The following is a 14,259-nucleotide window of genomic DNA, read 5'->3' on the forward strand; positions in this document are numbered from 1 at the left end:
CACCAAAGTTTACTTTCAGGGACTAATATGGATTCAGATCACTCTGTCTTTTCTGTCAATGATCCAGAGATCCAATGATCATTATAAAATAATGATCTAGAGAATGTTAATTTAGTTTATTGTAAATTAGGTTACATTTTAGGAAGACTTTTTTAATCATTTGAAATGAAAGGGGTATGTTTGATTAATCAGGGGTTTGTTTGCTAGAGTAATAACACAGGTTTCATCATATCTATGGTTTTACAATTCTTTATATAAAGTAATAATTCCTTGAGAGTTGTAGCTCTTAGTGCACTTTAATAGTTTGTTTATGAAATCTTTTAATATGCGATCCCCCCCTTCCCCCAAAAGTGTTGCACTTGAAGGCTTGAGAAGTGTGCAGTTACTTTATCTGATCATAATTATTACATTTCTCCCTGTAATGTTCTCCCAAATGTATTCATTTTCCCCACAACTAGCAGTCTCTACTCTTTAATACTTTGCCAATATCATTCATACTTTGGTTTCACTCTCCTCTCTTCCCAGATTTAACCTCTTGTAAGCCAGTTCAATTCTACACTTGTATTGTTGAATCTCTTTTTCCTTTGACTTTATCTGTCACCAAATCCCAACCTCCTGCCTCCAATAATCCCAATCGTTCTGGGGAAGTCCGGCAGCTTTTCACTGTATCAGCTACAAATACATCAACTGGGCACTGCTTTTACTCTTCTCTACCTGGTTCTTTTTTTTTTCAATTTGGGTAAAGAACAGCAGGGACAACAGTTAAACCTTTTAGTAGAAGAGAACAGATGCCAACAGGAAACAGTCTCCGTGTGCATGGTCACCTTTGCTTTGGTTCATGAACAACACGCAGTGGAGTACCTGGACTTGGGACTATTTCACTGAAATAGTTTTCCACATTCTGGGCAAAGACCCAAAGCAAGTGTTAGACAAAAAGCCAGCTGGCATCAATAAGAGACTGTACTGTCATCCCTAGGGAAGAGAGTAATACAGTAGAGACCATTGAAATGAGGGTATTTTCTAAGCTGTCTGAATGAGGAACAGATACATAAAATTTAATTATAACTGTGCTACATAACAAGAAATAGGACTGGAAAGATATGAAAATGCTTGATCTGTATATTTTGATCAAGGGAAGGGATAATCCATACTGATCTAATAGTTTTTAACAATTCATATGCTATCCTCAAGCCTCCCTTGTAACTGTCCCTTATCTCATAGTTTACCAAAAAAACCCAAAACCATATGTTGAGAACTCTCCTTGTATCAATGGCATCATCTCATCATTTTTATCAATAATCCAGTGTGACAGTCTTTTTCTTGCCAAAGTCAACTCCTCTAGACATATTTCTGGTTCTATATCTTACCTCCAGTAGACTGGTCACAACATTATACCCATTCTAACTTAAACATTATTTTCTGATTTCTTGCTTAAAACCACATTAATATCTCCATTCTTTGGGGAGGGGGAAAAAAAACCTTTTGGTAGATCCCATCTCCTCAGCCATCTTCCATGAAAGAGCATCTACATTTGGTGCCTCTACTTTTTCTCTTTTTTTCTGCAATCTTTCTTCCAAACTTACTTTGGATTGCCTTGCTTTTCCCCATTCTAACCTGTCACACAATTGCCAGTGATTTTTCTAAAATCTGAACCTGATCAAGTAACATCCCCCATTTGGTAGACTCCAAGGCTCCCTATTAGATTTAGAATTAATTATAATAAACTCCTATTTGGCATTAAATCTCTTTACAGTCTGAACCCTTTCAGCCTTTCTAGTCTTCTTACACATTACATGCATTTTGCAGTCCATCCTAGTTGTTTCTTGTACACAAAATTCCCATTTTCTATGTTATGGCATAGGCTCTTCACACATGTGTGAAACCTATTCCCTTATCTTTGTCTCTTGGAATCAGTATACTTAATGGTTTTCAGAAGGTGGGTTCACACTAGTTTTTAAAAGTTCATTTCTCATCTTATTCAATAAGAATTACTCCAACATGGAATAAAATGTTTCCAACAGTCTACTTAGAGGTAGATTTCAGTCGTCTTTTCTACCTCAGTGGTTTAGAAATGTCAGATTTGGTATTGTGGCTATTATTTATATTAAAGTTTGGGGTTCTGCATAGTTACCAGAAGTAATTGGGTCCCAAGGGAATATTCTTTAAAATACTGGGGGCATTTGCTGTTATTAAATCATATGCTGGAATAGAAAATACTTATTAGGATTGGTGGGGCCCTAGTATTTACATTCTAAATTTGCTTCTGTAATTCTCCTCTTTTACATATTTAATTCCTCTAGGGCCAAGCAGAAAAACAGTTTTTCAGATACTCGAAGAGAGCTGTCATATATCCCCTTAATATGCTTCACTATTTTTAAAATTGCTCTATATATGCCTTGGGAAATGAAACAGACTTATAAATAACAGTTGTTAGTAATCATTTAACTTGATCAATGTAGCCAAGTAGATGAATATTTTTATTATACTTTTTATTGGAAGATGATAAAAGACAACAATCATATCAGTAATAACAGTGAACATAACAGCTTTTCTTCAAGATGTCATGTTTCTCAGTATGGAGATATATGCACCACATAAAACTTGTAAACTTGAATTGTTTTAACTCAGCAGTAAGTCTTTTGTTATAAATCATTTTCTCTTTATTTGGTTCTACTTAAAGAATGGCATATCTTAATTTCTTCTTCATGTTTTTAAAAGTATGAGTGAAAAACAGCAAGAAGGCCATGTTGGCAGGACAATAGTTTGGGAAGGAGTAAATGATAGACTCTAAAAAACTTATTGATGAAGTTTCCCAAGACATTCACTGAAGATAAATCTGTCGGGAAAGTGACAAAAAATTCAAAACCTTTTTAGAAATGGTGATGAACATTTAAATGAGCTAGCGGATGCTTGTGCATTTTAACCAGTCTTTCAGAAATGGGAGCATGATAAAATAGAAAAAGCATTAAATTTGAACTTTGGGCAGGTAATACATAAGACTGGAAAAGTAGGTTAGGGTTGGATTATGAAGGACTTTAAATTTCAGACAAGAGTTGATATTTAATGTTGGAGTCATTACAAAGCCATTTGAGTTTGAGTAAAGGTATGACAGACCCATGCTTTAGAAAAATCACTGGATGTTGTGTGGAGAAAAAAAGCCAGGAAGAGGCAATAAACTAGATAAAAAAGGTGATGATGGCCTGAGTTAGGGTATTGACAACATAAGGAGAAGGGGCCTTATTTGAAATGTAGACATGTGACAGAAAGAGATGGCAACTGCCTGTGTAGAATGAGTAAAATGTGAAGTGCTGAGGCTGAATGAATGAATAAAAAAAGCATTTATTAAGCATTATGTACCCACAGTGTGCTTAGGGCCAAGAATACAAAAGGATAAGTGAGTCAGTACTCTCAAAGAGAATTTATGGAGAGAAAACACAAGGGGATTCGGCAGGTGGATAAGTAGTTTTAAGGGTTCCATGGAGATATAGGTGGCAAAGTAATAGGGATTCTGTAGCAGGGGTCCTCAAACTATGGCCAGCAGGCCAGAAGCAGCAGCTGAGGACAAGTATCCCCCTCACCCAGGGCTATGAAATTTATTTAAAGGCCCATAAAACAAAGTTTTTGTTTTTACTATAGTCCGGCCCTCCAACAGTCTGAGGGACAGTGAACTGGCCCCCTATTTAAAAAGTTTGAGGACCTCTGCTAGGGCATAGTAGTAAGGTAGATGGGAAAGACTTTACATTTACTGGAGAGCTTAGTTTGTGATTCCTCCAGGAAAGTCATGTGCATTCCATAGGTGAGAAGGGCCTGAAGGAAGCTGGTTCATCATTTTGGGGAAGAAGAAAGTGGAGATTTTAGGTTTCAGACAGGGATGGATGAGGTGTCTTAAGAGAAGAGAAGGGGCTAATGGCAGTTAAGGTTTGAGGGATGGCACCTTGTGATACTCAGGTTGTCTAAGTGCCTAGATGGCATTTAACTGATCTAGAGGAAGATTGATGGCCTGCTCAACAGAAATAGGAATATTTAGACAGAATAGAGAAATAAATTAGGATATCTACAAATTACATCACAACCTCTCCAGATTTGCTCACTGTCCCACCTAAAATGGAAAAGGAGAAGGAAATGGCTCCCACAGTCACTGCCTTGAATACATATCTCATTTTTTTTGAATGGTTATTTTTCCCCAGTTACATGTAAAAATAATTTTTAAAATTTTGAATTCCAAATTATCTCCTCCACTCCCAATTGAGAAGACAAGCAATTTGATAAAAGTAATAAATGGTATAGTCAGGCAAAGTATTTCCATACCATTCATATAAGAAAACAGACCAAAAAAAAAAAAAAAGTTCAAGTTTTTTTAAAAAAAGGTAAACTAAAATCTGTATTCAGACACCATCAATTCTTTCTCTGGGAATGGACAGTATTTTTCATCATATGTCCTTAAGAGTTGTCTTGGATTTCTAAGGAGCTTCTGGAGCAGCCATAATGTGATCTGAGACCCAAGGGGGAAAGAGTTGCTCAGTGGGACCTGTGCAGCTGCTGCTGAGGGTGCCCTATCTTCAGTTGGAAACCTACAATGATAGGAGGTGTAGTAGGAAAGTATTACAGGACAATCATGAGTGATGGGTAGATAAAACTGATGGGAAAGCCCCACTTTTGACTTGGTGAGATGTAACCCACTCTCCTATAAATAGTGGAGTACAAATCACTTTTGGTTCATGCCACGATCTCCCACTTTGGAAACTATTTTCTAGCCTTCAATCCTTACATCCTGTCCACAACAGTATTATGATTTTGTTAAGAACTTTGCTAAAACCTAGGCAGATGAGTCTGTATACATGCACCCACATGGGAAGAAGAATGCATTCCAATGAACTATCAGTCTAAGAACAGAGGATATGAGGTTTGTTTGCATAATTTGGTCACAATGAAATTATACTAGGTGATGCAGTGAAAAAAGTGTAGAATCTGAAATACCCTGATTTGAAGCATACCTACTTCAAATATTTACCTGTGGGATCCTGGGCAAGTCACTTAATATGTTTCCTCATCATTAAAATGAAGCACAGTAATTACTTCCCAGAGTTGTAAGAACACAAAAATCAGATACTTTCAAATTTCTTGGCAAGCCTTTAAAAAGCCATATATAATTACTATTATAGTGGCTTTGTGACCATTGCTTCTTTTTCTAAATGTTCACTCTTTCAAAATATGTTCTGAAATTTTAACAGAAATTGAAGACAAGTTCCTAGTTGTATAATTTTTTTATTTAGGACACGTGTCCCTTTCTAATTCAGCTCTACATTTATCATTCACCAGTCTTTCAAAAATCACCAACAGTGGATTAATTTGGCAACTAAAAATTTAAATAATTATAATAATCTGTTAGCACCTGAAAATATTATCCACTTAGGATTAGTGATTTAACCTCATTAAGTGCAGGTAGTTTTCTCATGATTATCAAAATTCCCTTTTCCCTATTATGTCTTCAAGTCCAAAAAAGCATTTTCCTTGGTAGAAAAAGTTGAGTGTGTCTGCCTTCTCTTACTGTCAGCTATTGTAAAATTAAGTCTCCTGTCCCTTCTGGGATCTTTTCCCAAGTATTAGCTATACTTGTTTTAGCTAAACAGTGTTTTTTGATACCATCTTTTCCTCATCAAGCTCAGTTCATTTGGAGCTATTATACTAGTGACACTTTTAAAGGATCATATCATACTTAAGTTTTAATTTTTACCTTGAATTAAGGCTTATACTTTTATTTTTAAGTCTTGTCAACTTGGTGACTAAATTTCCTCCATTGAAATGCTAATCTACTTAATGTGGCATGGAATCAACCCTGGGATCCAGCATTTGGCTGGAAAGGCTTCAGGGATGCAATGATAGATTATTGCCTGAAGACCAGCCTAAGTTCTAAGAGGTTTATAATTGGAGTTATAAATTTTTGTCAATCTATCAACTCCTGAAAAATTATATAAGTCCAGCACTCACAGTACTAAAATTCCAGATCCTGTATACTGGTTTTCACGAAAGTATATATAAAAGCACTTGGGCTATAAAAAGATTATTGAGAAAAGAATAGTAAAGACTATTGGGTTGGTTAGGAATGCTTAAATTGGGTTAAATTGTTTCAACTCATAGAAGGTAGGATGAATGTATGAAATCATTTGGCTTTAATGGTTTGAACACCAATAAGAAATTAATAAAACACATTTTACCAAAAAAAAAAGCAGACATTTCCAGTTTTATTACGCATCTTTAACATAGTCACACGAGATCATGCTCTGCATTCAAACAATATACTTTAAAAAAAAAAAAAAAAAAAGGTTCATTGTATATTTACAAGTCTTTGTAGACAAAAATGGAAAGACATGCACATTCAAGTCCCAAGATTGAGAAAAAGAATATTGTGGCCTGTTAAATAACAAAGACTCAACCCAGAGATTATTAGTTTCTGAAACACTGAATGTTTTAAAATATAAACATTTACTAGATTTTTTCGTGTAGGTATGTTTTCCCCAGAACTTAAAAGTACAGTTTTTAAATATTCTCATATACTGACATAATTTAGTTGTAAGGATGTGTGTCTGTGTATATGTATATGTATCATTCAACCTTGATGCTTTGCACTGATAATTTTACTCTTGCCATATCTTGTTCAAATAGTTTCTCTTTAAGTGTTGGGTTTTTTTTTCAGCCTACTCTGGGAATATGCTTGAACCTGTTTGGGGTTTTTTGTTTGTTTTTTTTAATTCAAAAAATTGCTTTTAAATTTTTCCTCATATGTTTAAGATAAATAATTGTGCTAGTGATATGGTTGACTTAGATTTGAATATTAAACAGAAATGTTTAGGTTATATCCTTAAGGTTCAATTTTTAAATCACTGAAAAGTAAGACAAACTGCCATCTTTGGATTAGAAAAAACAACTAGTTATAAATATTCCCAGACATTTTACATTGGAGATTGTGATTAAACTATATTCACAATGAGATATCATTTGAACAGAAATAATACAATAGCTTTCACTGGTCACAAGGTAAGTCTCATGAAAATAGTATTTTAAAGTAACATTACACCAAGCAATGCATAATCAAATTAAGTATTGTTTCTAGGTGCATGTGTATGTATGTGTGTACGCTTATGTGCATGTGTGTATGTGTGTGTATAGGATGGGGTTAAATCTAAAATGGGGGCGAGGGAGATTAGGAAATTCTGACATTTTTCTGTAACTTTCCACTGGACCTGCCTATGGAATACTCTGAGCAGAGATCTATTAGAAGATATATTCCAGTTATTTGTGTCTTATTTCTAGTAAAAGTCTTTTCTAAATTTTACAAAATTATTTTCTCAAATCTTCAATAGTGATTGCCATTCTTAAGGACATTTCAAGTATCTTTACCATGAAGTTGGCTTCAAAAAGAGAGCCTTTTTAATGCCACTTTAATACAAAACTAAATAAAATTTATTTCCGATTCTCAGTTATTCAGGCTAATTTCCTAAGCAATTCAATGGTTTGAGAAATTTGCTTTTGAGAAGAGATTACTTTTGGCTCTCTTACAAGTGTGACTGAACAAATCGAAAATGTTTTATCATAAAAGATTTCTAAAATTTAAATACCCTCCAAGTAGCTAACAGGAAGAAATATGTACAGTACAAAAAATAGTTTCAAAGTTTCGGCTTATCTTTGATTAAAGCAAAGATCTGCATAATGCCGTCTCTGTTATCCAAGCTATAAATAAAAGTTTAGTTTTAGGGACATACAAAAGTCTTAAGGCTCATGTGGTAAAGAGGATGAATTTTCATGATTTAGATTCATGGCTACATCTAGGTGGTTCAATGGTTCCTTTAATTTTTCACTTTTTGAAGGTGACACGCTGGATGAAACAAATTTTAAGTAAATCTCCAACCATGAACCTTACTTTAAGACACAAGGTCATTAAATGTCTATAGCCTTACTGTCTGAAACACAAAAGGCTATAGGCATAATGTGAGCTAGTTAAGAGGAAAATAGTCAAATATAAGTGCTAATATTTTTCTGTGGCTAGTGCTTCCATATTTAGTGCTAAACAAACATCAATACATCACAATAGAAATTTTTCCATTTCTGATATCCAAAAAGTTTTAAGAAAAATCAGTTGAAACACAGTGTGCATCTTTGTTTACAATGTCTGTCCATTAGGAGAAGGAGTTGGGTCCAGAGAAAAATTAGAATTAAAATGCTGCTATCTTGCTTGCTTCTCGTACACCACTCAGGTATGCCCCTGTGACTGTTTGTGGAAAGTGCCTATTTGTTGCCTGTAACACAGTATGAATGAGATCAGATATAAAAAACTGAGGTAATAAAGTAAAGCATGCTCCAAAAGTTACAATTACAAATGGTCACACAAAGCAAGGAATGAGATCAGAGTGAATTTGGTAGAACTTAAATGAAAAGTTTTACTCTATAGACATACCACATAAAGTCATTCTCAACTAACATTTTACATTGATATTTTGATAAGATTATAATATGAATTTAACTATAATGACACTATAAGGTGATCACTGTCCATTTACCAACATAGCACCAACAACTGTCTGTAAGATAATTTCGTCTAATATAATATTTTTGTTGAACCAATTAGTAATATTAAGTATGATATTCTTGTACTAGAAAATACTAAGATGAACATCCAAACAGTGTAATCATAATACTCCTATAATTAAGAGATAATTTTTCTAGATGCTATCACAAATATGTCTGGTACATATCTGTTTTAACCAATTTTTCTTTGATCCTACATATATATATATGTATGTATGTATGTGTATGTATACACATACACACATACATATATATGTATACACATACATATATATATTTATATATATATATATAAAACATTAATAATAAAATTAACCAAATATGGTTGGATGTTGGGAATCAAATCACATACCTCACCAGCGAAAAATATAGTGCCTTGTATGTCTTCTGCTAGGATGTCATAAGCTTCACCACTTCCACCTGTTTTTACAAAACTATATGCCATCTGGATCCATGGCTCTGTGTTCCACCGAGTAACAAAGAAGTTTACTGGGTCTGGTATTTCCTGTGTTGACCAGAAATTTTTTAAAAATCTTATTATACAACTGGAACTGAAATTAAATAATGGGGGGCAGGAGAGAGAGAGAGACATTCATTCTCTTACACTTAAGTCTCAATATGACTTCCTTGTCTTGACTCAGGGACTTCTAGTGGCAAAAAATGTTACCTGGAAATTGGAGGGTAGTGGGGTGAGGAGAAAATAAATAGATATTGGCCGAGGAAAAAGTCAAATTGACTGAAAATATTTCATATAAATGGCTTAAGTGAATCTGAGCAAATCATTTAAGCTCTTGAGTACTCAGGACAACTAACTCATGACTAGAAGTTTCAGAGAAAGGACTTATTTGCAGAGATCAATAAGGAAGTTTCTTCCTCTAATAGTTCCCTATATATCAATGAAATTACAAATCTAGTCCCTAAGCTTTATCCTATGGACTTCCCCCTTCTCCCAAAAATTAGCAAAAAAAAAAAAAAAAAAAAATCAGGATATATAAAATATAATTATGAGGCAGTTTCTTTGCAACTATTATTGTCTCCATTCTTAAAGGTAAAAGGTTAAGTGAATCCTACAATGAGCCTGGGCAGAGGCTCAATGAAGCCTGGTGGGCTAATTCTGAATCCAGTGTTTTCCACTGTATAGACAGCTAGGTGGTACATCAGGAAGAGCTAACTTCAAATCCAGCCTCAGATCCTTACTAGCTGTACACCCTGGATGTCATTTGTTTCCTCAACTGTAAAATGGGGATAACTGATTTTCAGAGTTGTTGCAAGAAATATTTGCAAATGCTTAGCCCAATGCCTTATTAAATTTTTCTTTCCTTTACCTCCTTCCTTCTCTCCCTACACTCCTTCCCTCCCTTTTTCCCCTCTGACTGTAATGACTGAGACATGGTAGATGCTATTTAAATGCTTAGTTTCTCCTCCCCTTTTCCTACTACACTCAATTTTATAGTCACTACGAAAGGACACTGAAGAAAGTAGTAAAGTTGTAAAGACTAAAGTGTGTACATGCTCTAATATATTTAAGTAAACACAATGACACTTAAGAGACAGTAAACAAAAAAAATCTCCATTCTACTTCCAATGCTGTATCAGAACCTCTGTCTCAGGCCCAAAGAATTACCACTTGTGTCTTGGAAACAGGACGGTTTCAGCTTCTCTAAACTTGTAAACTAAAAGAAAGTGGAGGGGTAGAGAGGACAGGCTTCCAGGTATCTTAAATTGATATTCTTAATGCATTTTCCCTATAAGAAACTTTGCAAATGATAATGAAATTAGAAAAGCTACTGGAAGAGAAAGATCCAACTATCTGATTTTATCTCTGCTACTATGTGATTCTGGGCAAATCATTCACTCTCTTTGGACTTGTTTCCCTTTACATAAACTAAGAGTTGGACTATATGACCTCCACTGTTCCTCCTAGCTTTAAATTTTTTGGTTAATATTATACTTTTAAGTACTTTTTGTGGGCTAACCTGCAAATCTAACCAAACTTTGTAACACTATTTCCTATGGGGGGGAAATATCAAATTCTAAACAACTTCCAAACTATTGAAATAAAATTAATAGACCATCTGAAGAAAAAGACAATTTATCCAAATGCAAAAATTCAATTAAATCTTTTTAAAAAGCACTTTGCTACGTGTTGGATATATAAGGAGAAAAAGGATTCAAGCTCTGCCCTGAGAAGCTTATGTTCTATTGGCAAGAGGTGGAGGAATAGAAAAATGGCACATATTTAGAAAAGTTAATACAAGGTATTTGAAGGAATGCACTAATAAGGGGGAGGAGTACTAATAAAGGCCTCCTGTAAGAAAAAACATATGAGCTGAACCTTCAAGAGTAGAGGGATTCCAACTGAGTGGATGCCCATCAATTGGAGAATGGCTAAATAAATTATGATATATGAATGCTGTGGAATACTATTCCGTAAGAAATGACCAGCAGGATGAATAAAGAGAGGCCTAGAGAGACATGAATTGATGCTAAGTGAAATAAGCAGAACTAGGAGATCATTGTAGAGCAACAACAAGACTACATGATGATCAATTCTGATAGACGTGGCTCTCTTCAACAATGAAATGATTCAAACCAGTTCCAATTGTTCAGTGATGAAGAGTCATCTACACCCAGAGAGAACCATAGCAACAGAATGTGGAACATAACATAGCATTCTCACTCTCTCTGTTGTTATTTGCTTGCATTTTGGTTTCTTTTTTTCTGTTTTCCTTCTTGATGTGATTTTTCTTGTGCAGCAAGATAACTGTATAAATATGTACATATATTGGATTTAACATATATTTTAACATTTTAACATGTATTGGACTACCTGCCATCTAGGGAAGAGGATGGGGGGAAGGAGGAGAAAATTTAGGACAGAAGATTTTTCAAGGGTCAATGCTAAAAAAATTACCCATGCATAGATTTTATAAATAAAAAGCTTTAATGAATAAAAAAAATAAAATAAATTTAAAAAAAGAAGTATAGGGATTCCAACAGATGACAGTGAAGGAGGTATGCACATTTCAAGCATAGGAGAAAACCTACTAAATGACACAAAGGCAGAAGAGAGAGTGATAAGAGAAATGAATAGGTCTGTATGTCTGTAATGCAAAATATGTGAAGAGAAGTAACAGGGGTGTGGGGGGGAGTCTTGAGAGGTTAGCTAGAACTAGACTCTGAAAGAGCTTGAAATAACCCCAAGTTTGAAAAATTATACACAGTCTTCAATACAAAGTGATATATTGGAGCCTTCAAATTTTAAACTGAGAAGAAATTTCCAAGATAACCACAGAAAAGGAGACACACAACAAGATGAATCATCAATTTTTAGCCAACATTGGGTAGTAAAAAGTAAAATTTATGAAAACACTTAAAGAATACATGGTTCTCTTCATTGTCTTCCTTTTTGACCAGTTTTAGTCTTGTAAAGAATAATAGATTAAATTACTGGATCTTTCTCATTTTGAAGAGTCTTACCTGCTCTTTGAATAGTTCCCGGAGTGTGGCCATACACTGTTGTAGGACTTGTTTATCATCCAGGTTCTTAATGGATGCTACAGCCTCTCCAGTAATGACTGACATCAAAACACTATATTTACCCTGAAAAATACCAGGAAAAATTGCTTCCTTAATTTTTACAAAAACTAAACTTATCTTCTTTCTAGCTTGCTATTCCAAGATGACAGAAGGGGGAGGGAGAGAAGGACAGCGGGAGAGAGGGGGGCATGGGGACAAAGGGAAAGGGAGGGAAAGATAGTGGAGGGGGAGAGAGAAAGAGTTTTTCCTTCCCTCAAAATGACTTTTCCTGTTTTTTCCACTCACCAGTTCCATCTTTTACTTAATTTCACTCCTATTTAGGCATCTGCAGTGATATGCAAGTCTTTATTTAAATGGGTATTCTTTCTTCCACAAAGTCACTCCCAAACCTGTGATCTTGTTGGGCTTTCTTACATATTTTCATAATAATAAAGTGTGGTGGAAGATTGAAAAAATGCAAAAGTTAAGGCCCTTTCGTGCACGATACAGAAAGTCTACCACTTATTTCCATATAAAAATTGATGAACTTTAGAAACAGAGGCTCCAAAAATAATTTTATACAACAGCAGCAATAACAAAATCATATCATAGCATATCATAAACTGTACAATGGTCTCAAGTTTCAATTACAGTTGCAGCAGTACAATCACTTCATGTTCTCTGCTCTACCCCTTCCTTATCCCAGGGTTCCTTTTTTCCTGTCTGTCAAAATCTCACCTAGACATAAGATTATTTTCTTATAGTTTGGACAATCTCACTAAATATACTTGTAGATGTTTAAATTTTCAATGATTTGAGTACCATGACAGTAGTCTGATAAGTAATTATTTCTAATTGACCTGAAATAAATACATGCTATCCCAAAATTCTCATATTCACTTTGAGTCCCAGAATCTTAAACTCTAGGAAAATAAGGGTTTCCCATGAACACATAGCCCTCCTCACCTTAGAATGCAAATCCCTAAGTAATGTTTCTTATATTCTTTACATAAACAGTGTTTAGTCTTGGCAAATACTGAGTAATCAAATTCTAGGCTGGAATAAGAAAACTCAAACCACATTACACATATCTCATACCTGAGGATCCATATCATAAAATACAGCAAAAAGTCCACGCTTACTGGAACAAGGAGGAACATGGCCAAAAAAATCAGCTCCTTGAATCTTATTGTCCCAAAATCTATAAGGAAATTCCAAAGCAATCTGGAGAGTAGAAGAAAGAGTAGTTTGTTTTTTAACTGTTAAGTTATTACAATGCTAATTTCCCACATTTTAGCATCTTCTCTTTTGATTGACAGCCTCATAGTGAGATACCCTTTAATATCAAGGTTTAGGGAAGGAAGGTGATGCTAAAACAAGTATAAGTGAATCCCACTTTCAGATATCATGTCATCCAAAAAAAAAAAAAAAAGACCAAAAAGAAAGATGGGTTTATTATATCATAAAGAAGATGCATAGGCTTAGAACAGTTATAGTGTGGGGAAAATGCTCTAAATTACTATTGATCAGAGAAACGCAAATTTAAGATGACTCTGATGTACCACTTCACAACTCTCAGATTAGCTGAGATGACATGAAAAGATAACTACAAATGTTGGAGGAGATGTAGGAAAATTGGAACAATAATGCATTGTTGGTGGAGTTGTAAGTTGATCTAACTTTATGGAGAGCAATTTGGAACTGTGTCCAAAGGACTATCAAACTATACATAATCTTTGATCCAGCAGTATCTGTATCCCAAAAAGATCATAAAAAAAGGAAAAGAACCCAAGTGCAAAATGTTTGTAGTAGCAAGGAACTGAAAAATGATGCCCATCAGCTGGAGAATGGCTGAATAAGTTATGGTATATGGATGTAATGGAATATTATTATTCTGCAAGAAATGATCAGTAGGATGATTTTAGAAAAGCCTGGAAAGGCTTGCATGAATTGACGCTAAATGAAGCGAGTAGAACCAGGAGAACATTTTATACAGCAACAAGACTGTGTGATGATCAACAGTGATGGTCGTAGCTCTTTCCAACAATGAGGTGATTCAGGGAAATTCCAATAGACTTGTGATGGAAAGAGCCATCTACATCCAAAGAGAGGATCATAGTGACCGAAGGTGAATTTTGATAATATTTTCACCTTTGT

At 34.7% G+C, this 14,259-nt stretch overlaps 1 protein-coding gene across 4 annotated transcripts in view; it reads right to left on the reverse strand.

The window, feature by feature from the left end:
- Window positions 1-6,229: 6,229 nt before the first annotated feature.
- The window catches only part of KDM1B (lysine demethylase 1B), a 49,576-nt gene continuing 41,546 nt past the window's right edge, over window positions 6,230-14,259 (reverse strand). For all 4 annotated transcript variants that reach the window (XM_031946798.1, XM_031946799.1, XM_031946796.1 and 1 more), the window contains 4 exons: window positions 13,201-13,326; window positions 12,064-12,186; window positions 8,936-9,088; window positions 6,230-8,294 (listed from right to left, as the gene is read on the reverse strand). In XM_031946798.1, coding sequence (XP_031802658.1) covers window positions 8,211-8,294; window positions 8,936-9,088; window positions 12,064-12,186; window positions 13,201-13,326 — 486 coding nt within the window. In that variant the 3' untranslated portion in view covers window positions 6,230-8,210. The remainder of the gene's footprint in view (window positions 8,295-8,935; window positions 9,089-12,063; window positions 12,187-13,200; window positions 13,327-14,259) is intronic.

Source organism: Sarcophilus harrisii, chromosome 1 (assembly GCF_902635505.1).
Source record: "Sarcophilus harrisii chromosome 1, mSarHar1.11, whole genome shotgun sequence".
NCBI classification, from domain to species: domain Eukaryota; kingdom Metazoa; phylum Chordata; class Mammalia; order Dasyuromorphia; family Dasyuridae; genus Sarcophilus; species Sarcophilus harrisii.